Genomic DNA, 13068 nt, shown 5'->3' with positions numbered 1-13068 from the left:
TTTTGTTTAAAGTTTTTTGTGCATATATATGCATACATATATAAATGCATGACTATATATGCATATATATAAATTTCAATTCTGCTTGTTTATTGTTACTGGATGGAAGCAGCACTATTTTGTATATTAAGCTTGTGTCTTGCAGTTTTCTCTAACTCATTTATTGGTTACAGTAGTTTTTTTTTTTCCCTACAGGATTTGCTACAAAACAATTCTATTGTTTGCAAAATGATAGTTACTTTTTAAAAAGTTAAATATGATTTCCTTTACCAAGTCAGTTAGCAATCTTTCAGGGTTTTGTGTTTCAGGTCTACAGACAGATTATTCTGAATGTGCTACCTCCCTCTAGGGACAAGGCTCAGTGAAGAGCTTCATACCACAATTCTCTAAGAAAGATAGAATTATTTTCAGTCACTTTGAGGTTTTTAGAATTATTTCTGTGTGGTTTTCTCAATTATTATATTTCTTTTGTTTTCCGTGGTATCTTGTTCTTCCCATGTTTGAAGGCATTTCCCAAAGCCCATATTATTCATTGTACAACATAGGATTTGGCACAGATTAAGGATTTAATTTGTTGGGTGAATATATTGATTACTATTTACTCATAACAGTATTAGAAGAAGTTTTGTGGAATGACTCCTAAAATTATTCCAAAAAAAGCTTCTAATTTTTTGAAAACAAATTGAACAGAAGTATCAGAAGTAAAGGCAAACTCCAGATTAGGTCTATGGGCAAGATTCAAATAGCATACCAACCCTCATGCTCCATCCTCCAAAAAAGAAAAATTCACAAGTCTGTAATAGGTAAAGCCTGGTTTCCTTTTTCCTTTTGCCTCATTGCATTGGTTAGATTCTCTATGACAATGTTGAATAGAAGTGGTGAGATTAGATATTTTTGCCATGTTCCTGATCTTAGGTTAAATTGTTAAAGCCATTTTGGAATGCAACTTTTCAATATCTATAAAAATATAAAATAGGCATATCTTTTGACCCAGTAATTCCACTTCTAGGACTCTATAAGGAATATGTACACACACACACACACACACACACACACACACGTGTGTGTATATATATGTCATATATATTTAATATGTAGAGATGATATAGGTGAAGTAAATAAAATTATACAACTATACTGCAAATGTTTGTAGATATTGAAAAGAATAAGGTCAGTTCATATACACATACACACACATATATCCTGGTATGAACACACCTTCAAAAAATTATTTTTAAATAAAAATAAATCAAGTTTCAGACAAATACACATGGTATGATCCAACTGATGTAAGAAAATGGGGCAGATATTTACGTGAGTATCCATGTAAATGAAAATGAGTATGATCGTCAGGACATACTCCAAACTGTCAAATGGGTTACTGTAGGAAGTGAAGAGAAAATGGGATGGAGATGGAAACAGACAGTTTGAGTCTTTAAGGTTTTACTCCACATATTTAATAGCTTGAATCTTTTACAATGAAAAAAGATTTGTGTATTTTTGTGTAATAATAAAGATATTCAACATAGATTTTAAAAAAGAAATCAATATTCAATTTCTTGCTCCCTTCCAGAAATCATCTATATCCCAAGAGTGTGTGCTATGGATAAGTAACAAGGAAAACTGAATCAATTTCTGAAATTTATTTCAATTTTTGAGAGGTTGGAAGGACTAATATGATGTAATATTCAAAGCCCAGGCACTTCCCCGGGGCTAGATGAAGAAACGCTTTGGGACAACCAAATGGTTGTTCTCATCTTTTGTAGTGAGATCTACATGGAAAGCAAGAGTTGATTAAAAGAAAGTGTCCTGGAAAATTCTTATTTCCTTTCTTCTTGATTGCAAGATTCCAATTATGATTCTCCATCTCTTCACCAAGCTTCTCAATCCTTTCTTCAGTACTTCTCAACTGTTCTCAGTTTCTTCATTCCTTTAATCCTCTTATTGATTTCCTTACCACCTCCTCTTTACTTCTTTTCCCTTTTCTTTTTAAATTTTCTTATTCCTCTATTAAACTTCTGATCCTTCTTGTGCAGTGGCCTTGTTAGATGCCTTCTCTTCCACAATCAGGGAGATATTGCACAGGTGCAGCCCCATATGTTCCACTGTGGTCTCTCAAGATGCAGTAGTACACAGCAGCGTCTCTCAAGGCAGCACGGTGCAGGATCAAGGTATTGGACTTTTTGTCTTCTGCGATTGTCAGAGAGGCCATTCTGTTCACATTGCTTTTTAGACCATGAATCACGTACTCTGGACCCTTGGAGGGAAGCTGTCGATACCAGTGTATGTAATCATCTCCACTCATTGTGGAGTGGTTACAAGGCAAATGTACGGGCTGTTCTTCATTACTTTCCATTGAATTTGGCTGTGTGGTCTTAGCATCACCCATAATACCTATGGGGTTGAAAAATAGCAAATTAGCTCTGGATCATCAATTCTTGGCTTACTCCGGAACTGTCTTACCTGCCCTATTCCATACTTGAGTATTTTTATGTATGTTGCACAGGACAAATGAAATATTACTGGTATTTATTTGTTCCTGAGCTACCAGAGCCACAAGGCCAAAATAAATTTCCCATCTTCCATGACCCTTGAGCTCAGTGAACCTAAAACTCCTTACAGCCTGAGAAACTGTGAGACCCGGGGAATCTTCTGTGAGTAGTGGATATGACCAGCCCCTCACACTGACACTCAGACACCCTCGAGAAACACAGACACAAATTCTTTCCAGCAATTGGTAAATCATGGTGGAAAATGTGGAGACAGCAGACAACTCTCCTTCATCATCAGCCACAAAACTACCCTTTCTTAGGCCCAGAACACTTACCCAAAGATAGGAATACGGTAATGCTTGTCACCAGCTTCATTGTTCAAGTGCACACTGAAGTTCCAGGCCCCAGAACTCAGAATCTGTGCCAGATACTAGGTCAGGGGAGGCCCCAGGAAACAAAGCAGCAGCCACAGCACATCCCACACCAGGCAAGTTTCAATCTGAGTGCTCCCCATCAATTGTCAGTTAAAGATAGAGCAGCTTCCTGGTTAGGTTTAGCCTACCCCCAGGTTTAAACATAAATTTTAAAAGAAGATAAAATACAATTATTATTTATTAATTAAAAAACCCCAAGACTTTAAAAAGGGAGGAAAAATATTTTCCCTAAATCTACCTTTAATTCAGAAAGTTTCCATTGAGATCATTTTCAAGGTTGAAATTCAAGTAGGCTACATCTAAAGGAGTAAAACACAGTGGGATTACCCATCCCTTACTATGGTAAAGACAAAACCCACTATTAATTGGTGGTTTGACAATCCATTGAGCTGGTAAGAAATGCCCTTTATTCCAAGAAGTCTATGTGAGCCCTGTGCTGTAAGAGAAAGAAGAAAATTTCAATCCACATCTTTAGGGTAAGTCTTAGAAGCAATAGTATACAATTTAATTTCAAAAGTTAGAAACTTCTTTCTGGTAAAAAAAAAAATTACCATAAGCAAAATTGAAAATAAAATAACACAATGAAAGAAGTTACTTGCAACATATATAACAAAAATAATTTTGTAGTTGTATAATATTGCTGTGCTAAGCGTGAAAGGAAAGAAAGTTAGAGCTCAGGTTAAAGCCAAGTTTCCTGGTACTCAGGTCTCCCACACTGGCTCCTAGAATGATGTTCTAAGTGTTTTCCAGATAAACATTGCTGGTGCCTCTGATTTTGAGACAGGAGCCAATGGCTTGAATGGTCCCGATTTCTATGCCACTTGAGCTCCTCCTTAACATGTTTTCTCATCTTCATGATGCCTAAGAGTTGCATGCATTGAAGACACTAGGGAAAAGGGGAGAATGGGAAGAGATTTGGAGAGGGAAATGAAATGATGCCATTTGATAAGAGAGGTAGAAGTAACCATGAAGGGGTTTCTCTAGTTATTCTCAAAAGTGCTTATTAAAGAAATGGGAAGGAATAAAATTACTCATTATCTCTACTACAATAACTAAAATTGACAGTCCATTATAGCAACAAATACTTCACCATTTAAAATTGAGCTATATATTAATCACCTCTCTGTTTTTCCCGTTCAGTGTCACTTCTGCTTTGCATTTGGGAAGGGGCTTACCCTTGTCTTTGAAGCTATGCACACACTCAAAAAGAGATAATAAAGTACAAGGTGATGAAAAGAATGAACATAAATTCCTTGTACAACTCAATGACAACCTCTCTCACCCTGGAAAGGGCTTGTATTTGCAGCTGTAACAGCTCCCTCTTGTGACTGTATATGTGAACTCATTTACATAGAACTAGGAACCAAATCAGTTAGCAATCTTTCAGTGTTTGTGTTTCAGGTCTAAAGATAGCTTATTTTGGATGTGCTACTTCCCTCTAGTGGCAAGCCTCAGCAAAGAGCTTCCTACTGTAATTCTCTAAGAGATCAAATTATTTTCAGTCACTTTGGGGTTTTATAATTATTTTGTAAAATTCATAAGGAGCCAAAAAAGAGCCCACATTGCCAAAGCAAGACTAAGCAAAAAGAACAAAGCCTGGAAGCATTATACTACTGTATTTCAAGCTATAATATAATACCACAGTCACCAAAACAGCATGGTACTGGTATAAAAAAAGGCACATAGACCAATGGAATAGAATAGAGAACCCAGAAATAAAGACAAATGCTACAGCCAACTGATCTTTGACAAAGCAAACAAAAATATAATGTGGGGAAAGGACACCCTATTCAACAAATAGGATAACTGGCAAGCCACATGTAGAAGAATGAAACTGGATCCTCATCTCTTATCTTATACAAAAATCAACTCAAGATGGATCAAGGACTTGAATCTAGGACCTAAAACCATAACAGTTTTAGAAGACACCATCAGAAAAACCTTTCTAGACACTGGCTTAGGCAAAGACTTTGTGACCAAGAACCCAAAAGCAACACAAAAACAAAGATATATAGATAGGACTTAATTAAACTAAAAAGCTTCTGCACAGCAAAAGATATAATCAGCAGAGTTAACAGACAACCCGCAGAGTGGGAGAAAATCTTCACAATCTATACATCTGACAAAGGACTAATAACCAGAATCTAACTCAAGAACTCAAATCAGCAAGAAAAAAAATAATAATCCCATCAAAAAGTGGGCTAAGGACATGAATAGACATTTCTCAAAAGAGGATGTGCAAATGGCCAACAAGCATGTGGAAATGCTCAACAGCATTATTTATCAGGGAAATGCAAATCAAAACCACAATGTGATACCACTTCACTCTTGCAATAAAGGCCATAATAAAATAATAATAACAAAAACCCAGTTGGCATGGATGCAGTGAAAAGGGAACACTTTTACACTGTTGATAGGAATGTAATCTAGTACAATCATTATGAAAAACAGTGTGGAGATTCCTTAAAGAACTAAAAGTAGATCTACCATTTGATACAGCAATCCCACTACTAGATATTTACCCAGAGAATAAGCTGTTGTGCCAAAAAAGATACTTGCACATGCCTGTTTATAGCAGTACAATTTGCAATTGCAAAAATATGGAACCAGGCCAAATGCCCATCAATCAATGACAGGATAAAGAAATGTAGTATATGTATACTGTGGAATACTACTCAGCCATAAAAAGAATGAAATAATGGCATTTGCAGCAACGTGGATGGAATTGGAGATTACTATTCTAAATGAAGTGTATTTGTCTTTTTTCACCCTGCTGATAAAGACATACCTGAGACTGGGCAATTTACAAAGAAAGAGGTTTAATTGAACTTATAGTTTCTCATGGCTGGGGAAGGCTCACAATCATGGTGGAAGACAAGGAAGAGCAAGTCATGTCTTACATGAATAGTGGCAGGCAAAAAATGAGAGAGCTTGTGCAGGGGAATGCCTCTTTTTAAAACCATCGGATCTCATGAGATTTATTCACTATCATGAGAGCAGCATGGGAAAGACTTACCTGCATGATTCAATTACCTTCCAAAGCACCCAAGTCACCTCTTGAATGCTTTGCCGCTTAGAAATTTCTTGCGGCAGATACCCTAAATCATCTCTCTCAATTTCAAAGTTCCTAGGATAAATCTCTAGGACGGGGGCTAAATGCCACCAGTCTCTTTGCTAAAACATAACAAGAGTTACCTTTGCTGTAGCCCCAGCAAGTTCATCATCTCCATCTGAGACTACCTCAGCCTGGACCTTATTTGTTTATATCATTATCCGCGTTTTGGTCAAAGCCATTCAACAAGTCTCTAGGAAGCTCCAAACTTCCCCACATTTTCCTGTCTTCTTCTGAGTCCTCCAAACTATTTCAACCTCTGCCTGTTACACGGTTCCAAGGTCATTTTCACATTTTTGGGTATCTGTTCAGCAACACCCCACTCCACTGCTACCAAAGTTTCTGCCCCCAAACAGAAAATAAATTTGCAAGTAGTATGTTACATTGCTCTATTCAGAGACTAAAAAAATCTACCCTACCTCAAGCCTCTGTTTTGTCTTGGTGTTTTTCTGTGACAATACATTTGAAAAATTAACCTTATATCTAGCAAGTACAGGAATGATCTTTGTGTTATTGAATTTTTGCTTAATATCTTATGGTCAGAGAGTATGACTATTCTGAGTGATTTAAGTTCTTTGAAATTGATTAAGGCTTACTTTATGATTCAGATTACAGTCAATTTTGCTAAATATTCCATGTATATTCTGTTCTTTTGAGGTAAGTGTTCGATCTATGTAAGCTAGATAAAGAATATTAATTGTGTTGGTCATGATTTCAATATGTTTCTACTGAGAGATGTGGGTTAATGACTGACAATATGGTTGTATAATTATTTATTGATCTTTTAATCAATAAATTCTACCAATTTAATTCTGATCAACTCTACTGATTTATGTTTGATATATTTTGAAGCTATGCCATTAGGTGTATATAAAAATAGAATTTATTCCTGAATAGATTGTACTCTTAATCATTTTGATGTGTTGCTCTGTGTCTCTAGTAATAATTCCTGGTTTAATGTCAATTTTAGCTAATAATAGTATAGCTACCCAGCTTTCTTTTGGTTATGGACTCCAGATGTCTTATTCACATGCAAATGAATGAACTTGGATCCCTACTTCTCATCACCTTCAAAAATTAACTTGAAGTGGAACAACAACCTCAATGTACAAACAGAAACTATGAAATTCTTAGAAAATATAGATATAATTATTTGTGACCTTGGATTAGACAATTTTTTAAAAATATGACATCTAAAGCACCAGCAACTAAAGAAAAAAATAAATAGACTTTGTCAAAATTTAGAACTCTTCTGCTTCAAAAAATGTTAGTAAGAAAGCAAAAAACATAATCCATAGAATGGGAGCATCTATTTGCAAATCATGTCTCATAAAAGTCTGATATCCAGAACATACAAAGAATTCTTACTACTCATTAATAGGAAGACAACACAATTAAAAACAGCCCAGCTGGGCATGGTGGCTCATGTCTGTAATCCCAGTGCTTTGGGAGGCTGAGGCGGTGAATCACTAGGTCAGGAGTTTGAGAACAGACTGGCCAATGTGTTGAAACTCCATCTCTACTAAAAATGCAAAAATTATCCGGGTTAGTGGCAGGTGCCTGTAGTCCCAGTTACTTGGGAGGCTGAGGCAGGAGAATTGCTTGCACCCAGGAGGTGGAGGTTGCAGTGAGCAGAGATCGTGAATGACACGAGTGAGACTTAGTCTCAATAAACAAATAAATAAAAATAAAATACACAACTTTTATTGAATACCAGTAAGTGGGATAAAAAATAAAATATAAAATAAAAAATAAAAGCCCAAATATTTGAGTAGATGTTTTCTTTTTTTCTTTTTTTTGAGACAGAGTCTCTCTCTATCACCAGGCACCAGGCTGGAGTGCAGTGGTGCAATCTTGGCTCACTGCAACTTCTGCCTCCTGGGTTCAAGCAATTCCCCTGCCTCAGCCTCCCGAAGTAGCTGGGACTACAGGTGCATGCCACCACACCCAGCTATTTTAGTAGAGACGGGGTTTCACCATGTTGGCCAGGATGATCTCGATCTCTTGACCTTGTGATCCACCCTCCTCGGCCTCCCAAAGTGCTGGGATTACAGGCATGAGCCACCGTGCCCTTCGAGTAGACATTTTCTAAAGTGGGTACACAAATGGTCAGTAAGCACGTGAAGAGATGCTTAACCTTATTAGTCATCAGGGAAATGCAAGTCAAAACCCCAGAGGGATACTATATGGCTACCAAGATGGCTATAATTAAAAAGATGGACAATAACAAATGAGAATGTGAAAAAGTTGAAATCCTCGTATGCTGACGACACTAATGTAAAATAGTGAAACCACATTGAAAAATAGTTTGGCAGTTCCTCAGAAAGCGAAACATAAAATTACTATATGACCCACAATTTCATTTGTACGTATATATCCAAAGTGCTAAAAACACATGTCCACACAAAAACTTGGACACAAATGTTCAGCCTTGAAATCGTTACGCTAAGTGAAAAAGCCAGTACAATATGTGAATACGTGAATCATACAATATGTGACACGATAGGATGTGACATGATAGGTCACATATTGTACAATTCCATTTGTATGAAATACTTAGGATAGGCTATAGGGACAGAAAGCAGATTAAGGGGCTATTAGGGGCTGATGTGGTGAGGAGGGGATGAGAGTGACTTATAATAGGTATGAAGTGTGATGAGTTTGGGATTAGTTTTGGAATTAGTTGTGATGGTTGCACAGATTTGTGACCATATTAAAAATAACTGAATGGTATACTTCAAAAGCATGAATTTTATGCTATGTAAATTATATCTCAATTTATCAAAATAGAACAAACAAACTATCCTACAGTTTTATGTAAATAAGAACAATACTTACTTTAGTGGAAGTGTTGTCTGGGGGGAAGCATAAGAGATTTTTCAGGATTATGGGAAATGTTCTGTAGTTTCAGTGATGGTTTTATGGACATATACATTTGTCAAAACTCATTGAACTATACACTTAAGATATGTGTACCTTAGTGTACATGAACTATGCTACAATACAAACAAAATTAATCATTTGAACACAATGTGTCCATCAACAAGAGATTAACTAAATAAAAAGTATTATATTCACGCAATGGCAAAATTTGAAACTTTAAAGAGAAGACAGCCAGTTGATGGTTGAAGCTGAATGACAGATACAAGGGAGTTCATTATACATTTCTTCCTAGTTTGTGTGTATTTAAAAATTTAGATTAAAAATAATAAGGTAGCTGTCTTCATGTACTCACAATGATGGTTTCCCATGATATAGTTTAAGTAAGAAAGCGTGGTAACAGAACAGTATGAATGGTATGCTACCATTAATATATATGTTATATATATATATGTATACCCACAAGCATATATACATACATCATTTTTATATAAACATATATATGTATAATATTCAAAGAAAATTTCAATGTAACAGTGGTTATACTAGGCAGTTGGGGATAATGGGGATAGAGGTAAGGAGAAAAGTTACTTTTGTATATACCATGTATGTTTATTTCCTATTCAAAAATCCAAGAATAATCTATGTGAAAAATATTTCCACTACTTTTAAAAAATTATTTTTGAAATGGAATCTCACTTTGTCTCCCAGGCTGGAGTGCATTGGCACAATCTCGGCTCACTGCAACCTCTGTCTCCCAGGTTCAAGTGATTCTCCTGCCTCAGCATCCCAAGTGGCTGGGATTATAGGTCTGTGCCACCACGCCCTGCTAATTTTTATATTTTTAGTAGAGACTGGGTTTCACAATGTTGGCAAGGCTAGTTTCGAACTCCTGACCTCAAGTGATTTACCCGCCTCTGCCTCCCAAACTGCTAGGATTACAGGTATGAGCCACCATGCCCAGACTCACTACTCTTAACTCTACAGATTTTGTTTTTTGCCTCATAAGGGAGTTGGTAGGATTTTTTCTCTCTCTTTCTTTTTTTTTTTTTTTTTTTTGTTTTGAGACAGAGTCTTATTCTGTCACCAGGCGCCAGGCTGGAGTGCAGTGGCACAATCTCGGCTCACTGCAACCTCTGCCTCCTGGTTTCAAGCAATTCTCCTGCCTCAGCCTCCCAAATAGCTGGGACTACAGGTGTGTGCCACCACGTCCAGCTAATTTTTGTATTTGTAGTAGAGACGGGGTTTCACCATGTTGGCCAGGATGGTCTCAATCTCTTGACCTCATGATCCGCCCGCCTCGGCCTCCCAAACTGCTGGGATTACAGGCTTGAGCCACTGTGCCCGGCCTTTTTTCTCTATTTTTAACAGGCTGACTAAAATAACTATTATCTTCCTTTCTTAAAGGAACATTGGAAAAAACAGAAAGATCACACTGTTGCTACTGTACATGCAGACCTATTAAGTATGAAAGAATTGGTGCCTTTGGGGAAAATCCTAAACTAGGGGGTGTCATTGATCTCTGGGATATACACTGTTATCGAAACATTTCCCCAGTTAATTTCTTGTAAGCAGACAGCCATTGGAGGAGAGAGGCAGAATAGAGTTACATGTTGTCATTCTTTTCTGTTCATCCTGCTCAATGTTCAGCACCAAGAACAGTGTCTGGCACAGAGTAGGCAGTTGGTAAATATTATCTGAATGTAGAACAGTTGCAAGGCAAAAATCTTTGTAGGAATTCTTCTGGTGGTTATTTGAATTGTAGCTTTTATGACTGAATACCCACACTATGAAGGTGGATTGTACAGAGGAGAATGGACATAAATGTTATATGATGAATACACACTTATATGTTAAGCTGATATGAATTAAGGCATATGCAGACACACATAGAATGAAAATACTTAAATAATGAGTGTGTGATGATTTTAAAATATATTTTTTCAAAAATGAATCTTTTTTTTTTCCTGAAGGCCAGCAGATTGCCACGCAGAAGAGTTTTAGGTCTCCCTGAAACAACCTCAGCTACTCCAATGAGGTTATCTTTATTATTTGCATATCTGTTTAAAACACCACTCCTTCTTCTCTTGAATACATTGGAGTTAGTACAAATTAGACTAGCTCATCATGAGTTACTTTAAAAATAATGATTTTGTAATCACAATTATTAGATTTCTGCATTCATTTCAGTTTAGAAACAAGCACATTATGGTAAACTATTCTAACCCGAAAACTTTTCGAGGACAAAAAATGTGACTGGACTCTAAGCTACAGGTTTGAGTACGGGTTGCAGGTGCCTGAAGAGTTCTGTGTTCTTGCCACACAGGAGCCCAGGAATGAGTCTTCTGGTAGAGTGGCTGTAATATGCAGGGAGACATGTTTAGCATTTTTATTCAACAGTACTGTGAGCCTCCTGTCCTGTCTTCTATTCACATTTGAACGAATCTCCATTAGGAGATTGGGGCCTTCCATGTTTTCTTCTTGTTCCAAGAGAAATAATTCAAAGCCCCATCTGTATAACTGTCATTGATAATGGCAATTTCTCTCTCCTAGACATTTAGATTTGAATAACTCTGTACCACATCCTTTTCTTGGCCGCTCATCACCACTGAAACAAGGACGGTGGGTTACTAGATCATTTCCTGAATGTATGCCTTCTTTGCAGAGTATCTACCAGAAACTTAGGGAGAACTAAGATGACCCTCCTCTCCTTCCCCAGACTTGTGATGGACCCCTTCAGAAGCCCTGAACTTACAGTCCAGCTAAATTTGAATAATGCTCCCAGGGGCTTTTCCATTCTTCTTGCTGTTAGACTCATCAATAATCTATACTATCTGGAAAGGAGAACATGTTCTATTCTCAGTGTGTTCTTGTTCTTTCTTACCCTGGCTATCAGCCAATAGGAGATGAGCTATGCTCTGCCCAACACGGAGTTGAATCTTCCATTTCTCTGCATGTGAAAATGAAGTGCTGCCCTCTTGTGTGCAGACCTCTAATTACCAAGGCAACATGTACTATGCTCATACATCCTGTCTTTAGAAGGAGAGCTGGCATGTCTGCTTATCCCTTAGAGCATGTTACTTCACAAGTTGGAAATTAGCAGAAAGTCATAAAGTTTATATTTCTGGTGATTAAGTTATGGGCCTTGCATTTAAAGTTTCTGTTTTATAGTAGTTCTTTATAGGGTTGAAGGTAGATGTAAGGGGGAAAAAAAAGCCTGACAGTACAAAGTAAGAACAGAAGACTACTTACTAGACTCAAATGAAAACATAGAGGATGTTATCCATTGATGCCTTTTGCAGTTTTTTTAAATAAAGAAGCAAGCAGATATTCATGCCATGTAGTAACAGTCTTCTTTGATGTCCTAGTAAGCTAAAGGCTCTATTCTAAGACAAGCAGTGTTGGTGCTGAGCTTCAGACCCACTGAGAAATTTCTTACCATCAGTGTGTCCTTCTGAGTCTTAAGTTGAAACATACTGAATGGGAAGGTTTGAGGAAGTGACTGACAGCATAAATATGAGGGAACTGGTGCTTAAATAGCCACAAATGATGGTCTGTTACCACAAAATGGTCAGTCCAGACTCACTCTCAAGAAAGTCTGGGAGAGAAAAACAAATATTTTATTAGAGATGCAGATTTCTATTTTAATGTTTATGTTTTAAGAAGCAACAATGCAGAGGCTTCAGAGAGACTATTAGAGTTACTCATTTGAATTTTGGGGATTCTTCCAGGTTCCAGAGTCTAGACTGACTGTATCTCTCATTTTATTAGACATTTTGGATCCAGCAGGAAAGATAAACTCATAGCCAAAGAAAATAAATAATGTATAGCCTTCAATTTCATTTTTATCACTGAACTCTAGCAGCTAGGCACCAATCAATTGGACAGAGGTAGAGCTCATGGCTTAGAGAGTTTGGCTATGTTGGCCAACGTTGGATTATTCTGTTTCTGGTTGACCTTGTCTTACAGATGGCTTTTTTTTTTAATTTTTCTTATTTTGTTTTGAGATGGAGTTTTGCTCTGTTGCCCAGCCTGGAGTGAAGTAGCATGATCTCAGCTCACTGCAACTTCCACCTCCTGGGTCCAAGTGATTCTCCTGCCTCAAACTCCCAAGTAGCTGGGATTACAGGCATGTGCCACTGCACCTGGC

General features: G+C 37.2%; 2 gene segments (V, D, J or C); both read right to left on the bottom strand.

The window, feature by feature from the left end:
- The window catches only part of LOC116541450, a 544521-nt gene that overhangs the window by 325899 nt on the left and 205554 nt on the right, over positions 1 to 13068 (bottom strand).
- On the bottom strand, positions 1488 to 4504 carry LOC116541470. The segment is given in 2 exon segments: positions 1488 to 2394; positions 2828 to 4504. Coding segments are annotated over 2 exon segments (390 nt in total).

Source organism: Sapajus apella, unplaced genomic scaffold, assembly GCF_009761245.1.
Source record: "Sapajus apella isolate SASKATOON/1434 unplaced genomic scaffold, GSC_monkey_1.0 scaffold151, whole genome shotgun sequence".
In the NCBI taxonomy this organism is placed as follows: Eukaryota; Metazoa; Chordata; class Mammalia; order Primates; family Cebidae; genus Sapajus; species Sapajus apella.
Note: the sequence above shows the minus strand (reverse complement) of the source record. Positions and strands in the feature narration are given on the sequence as shown.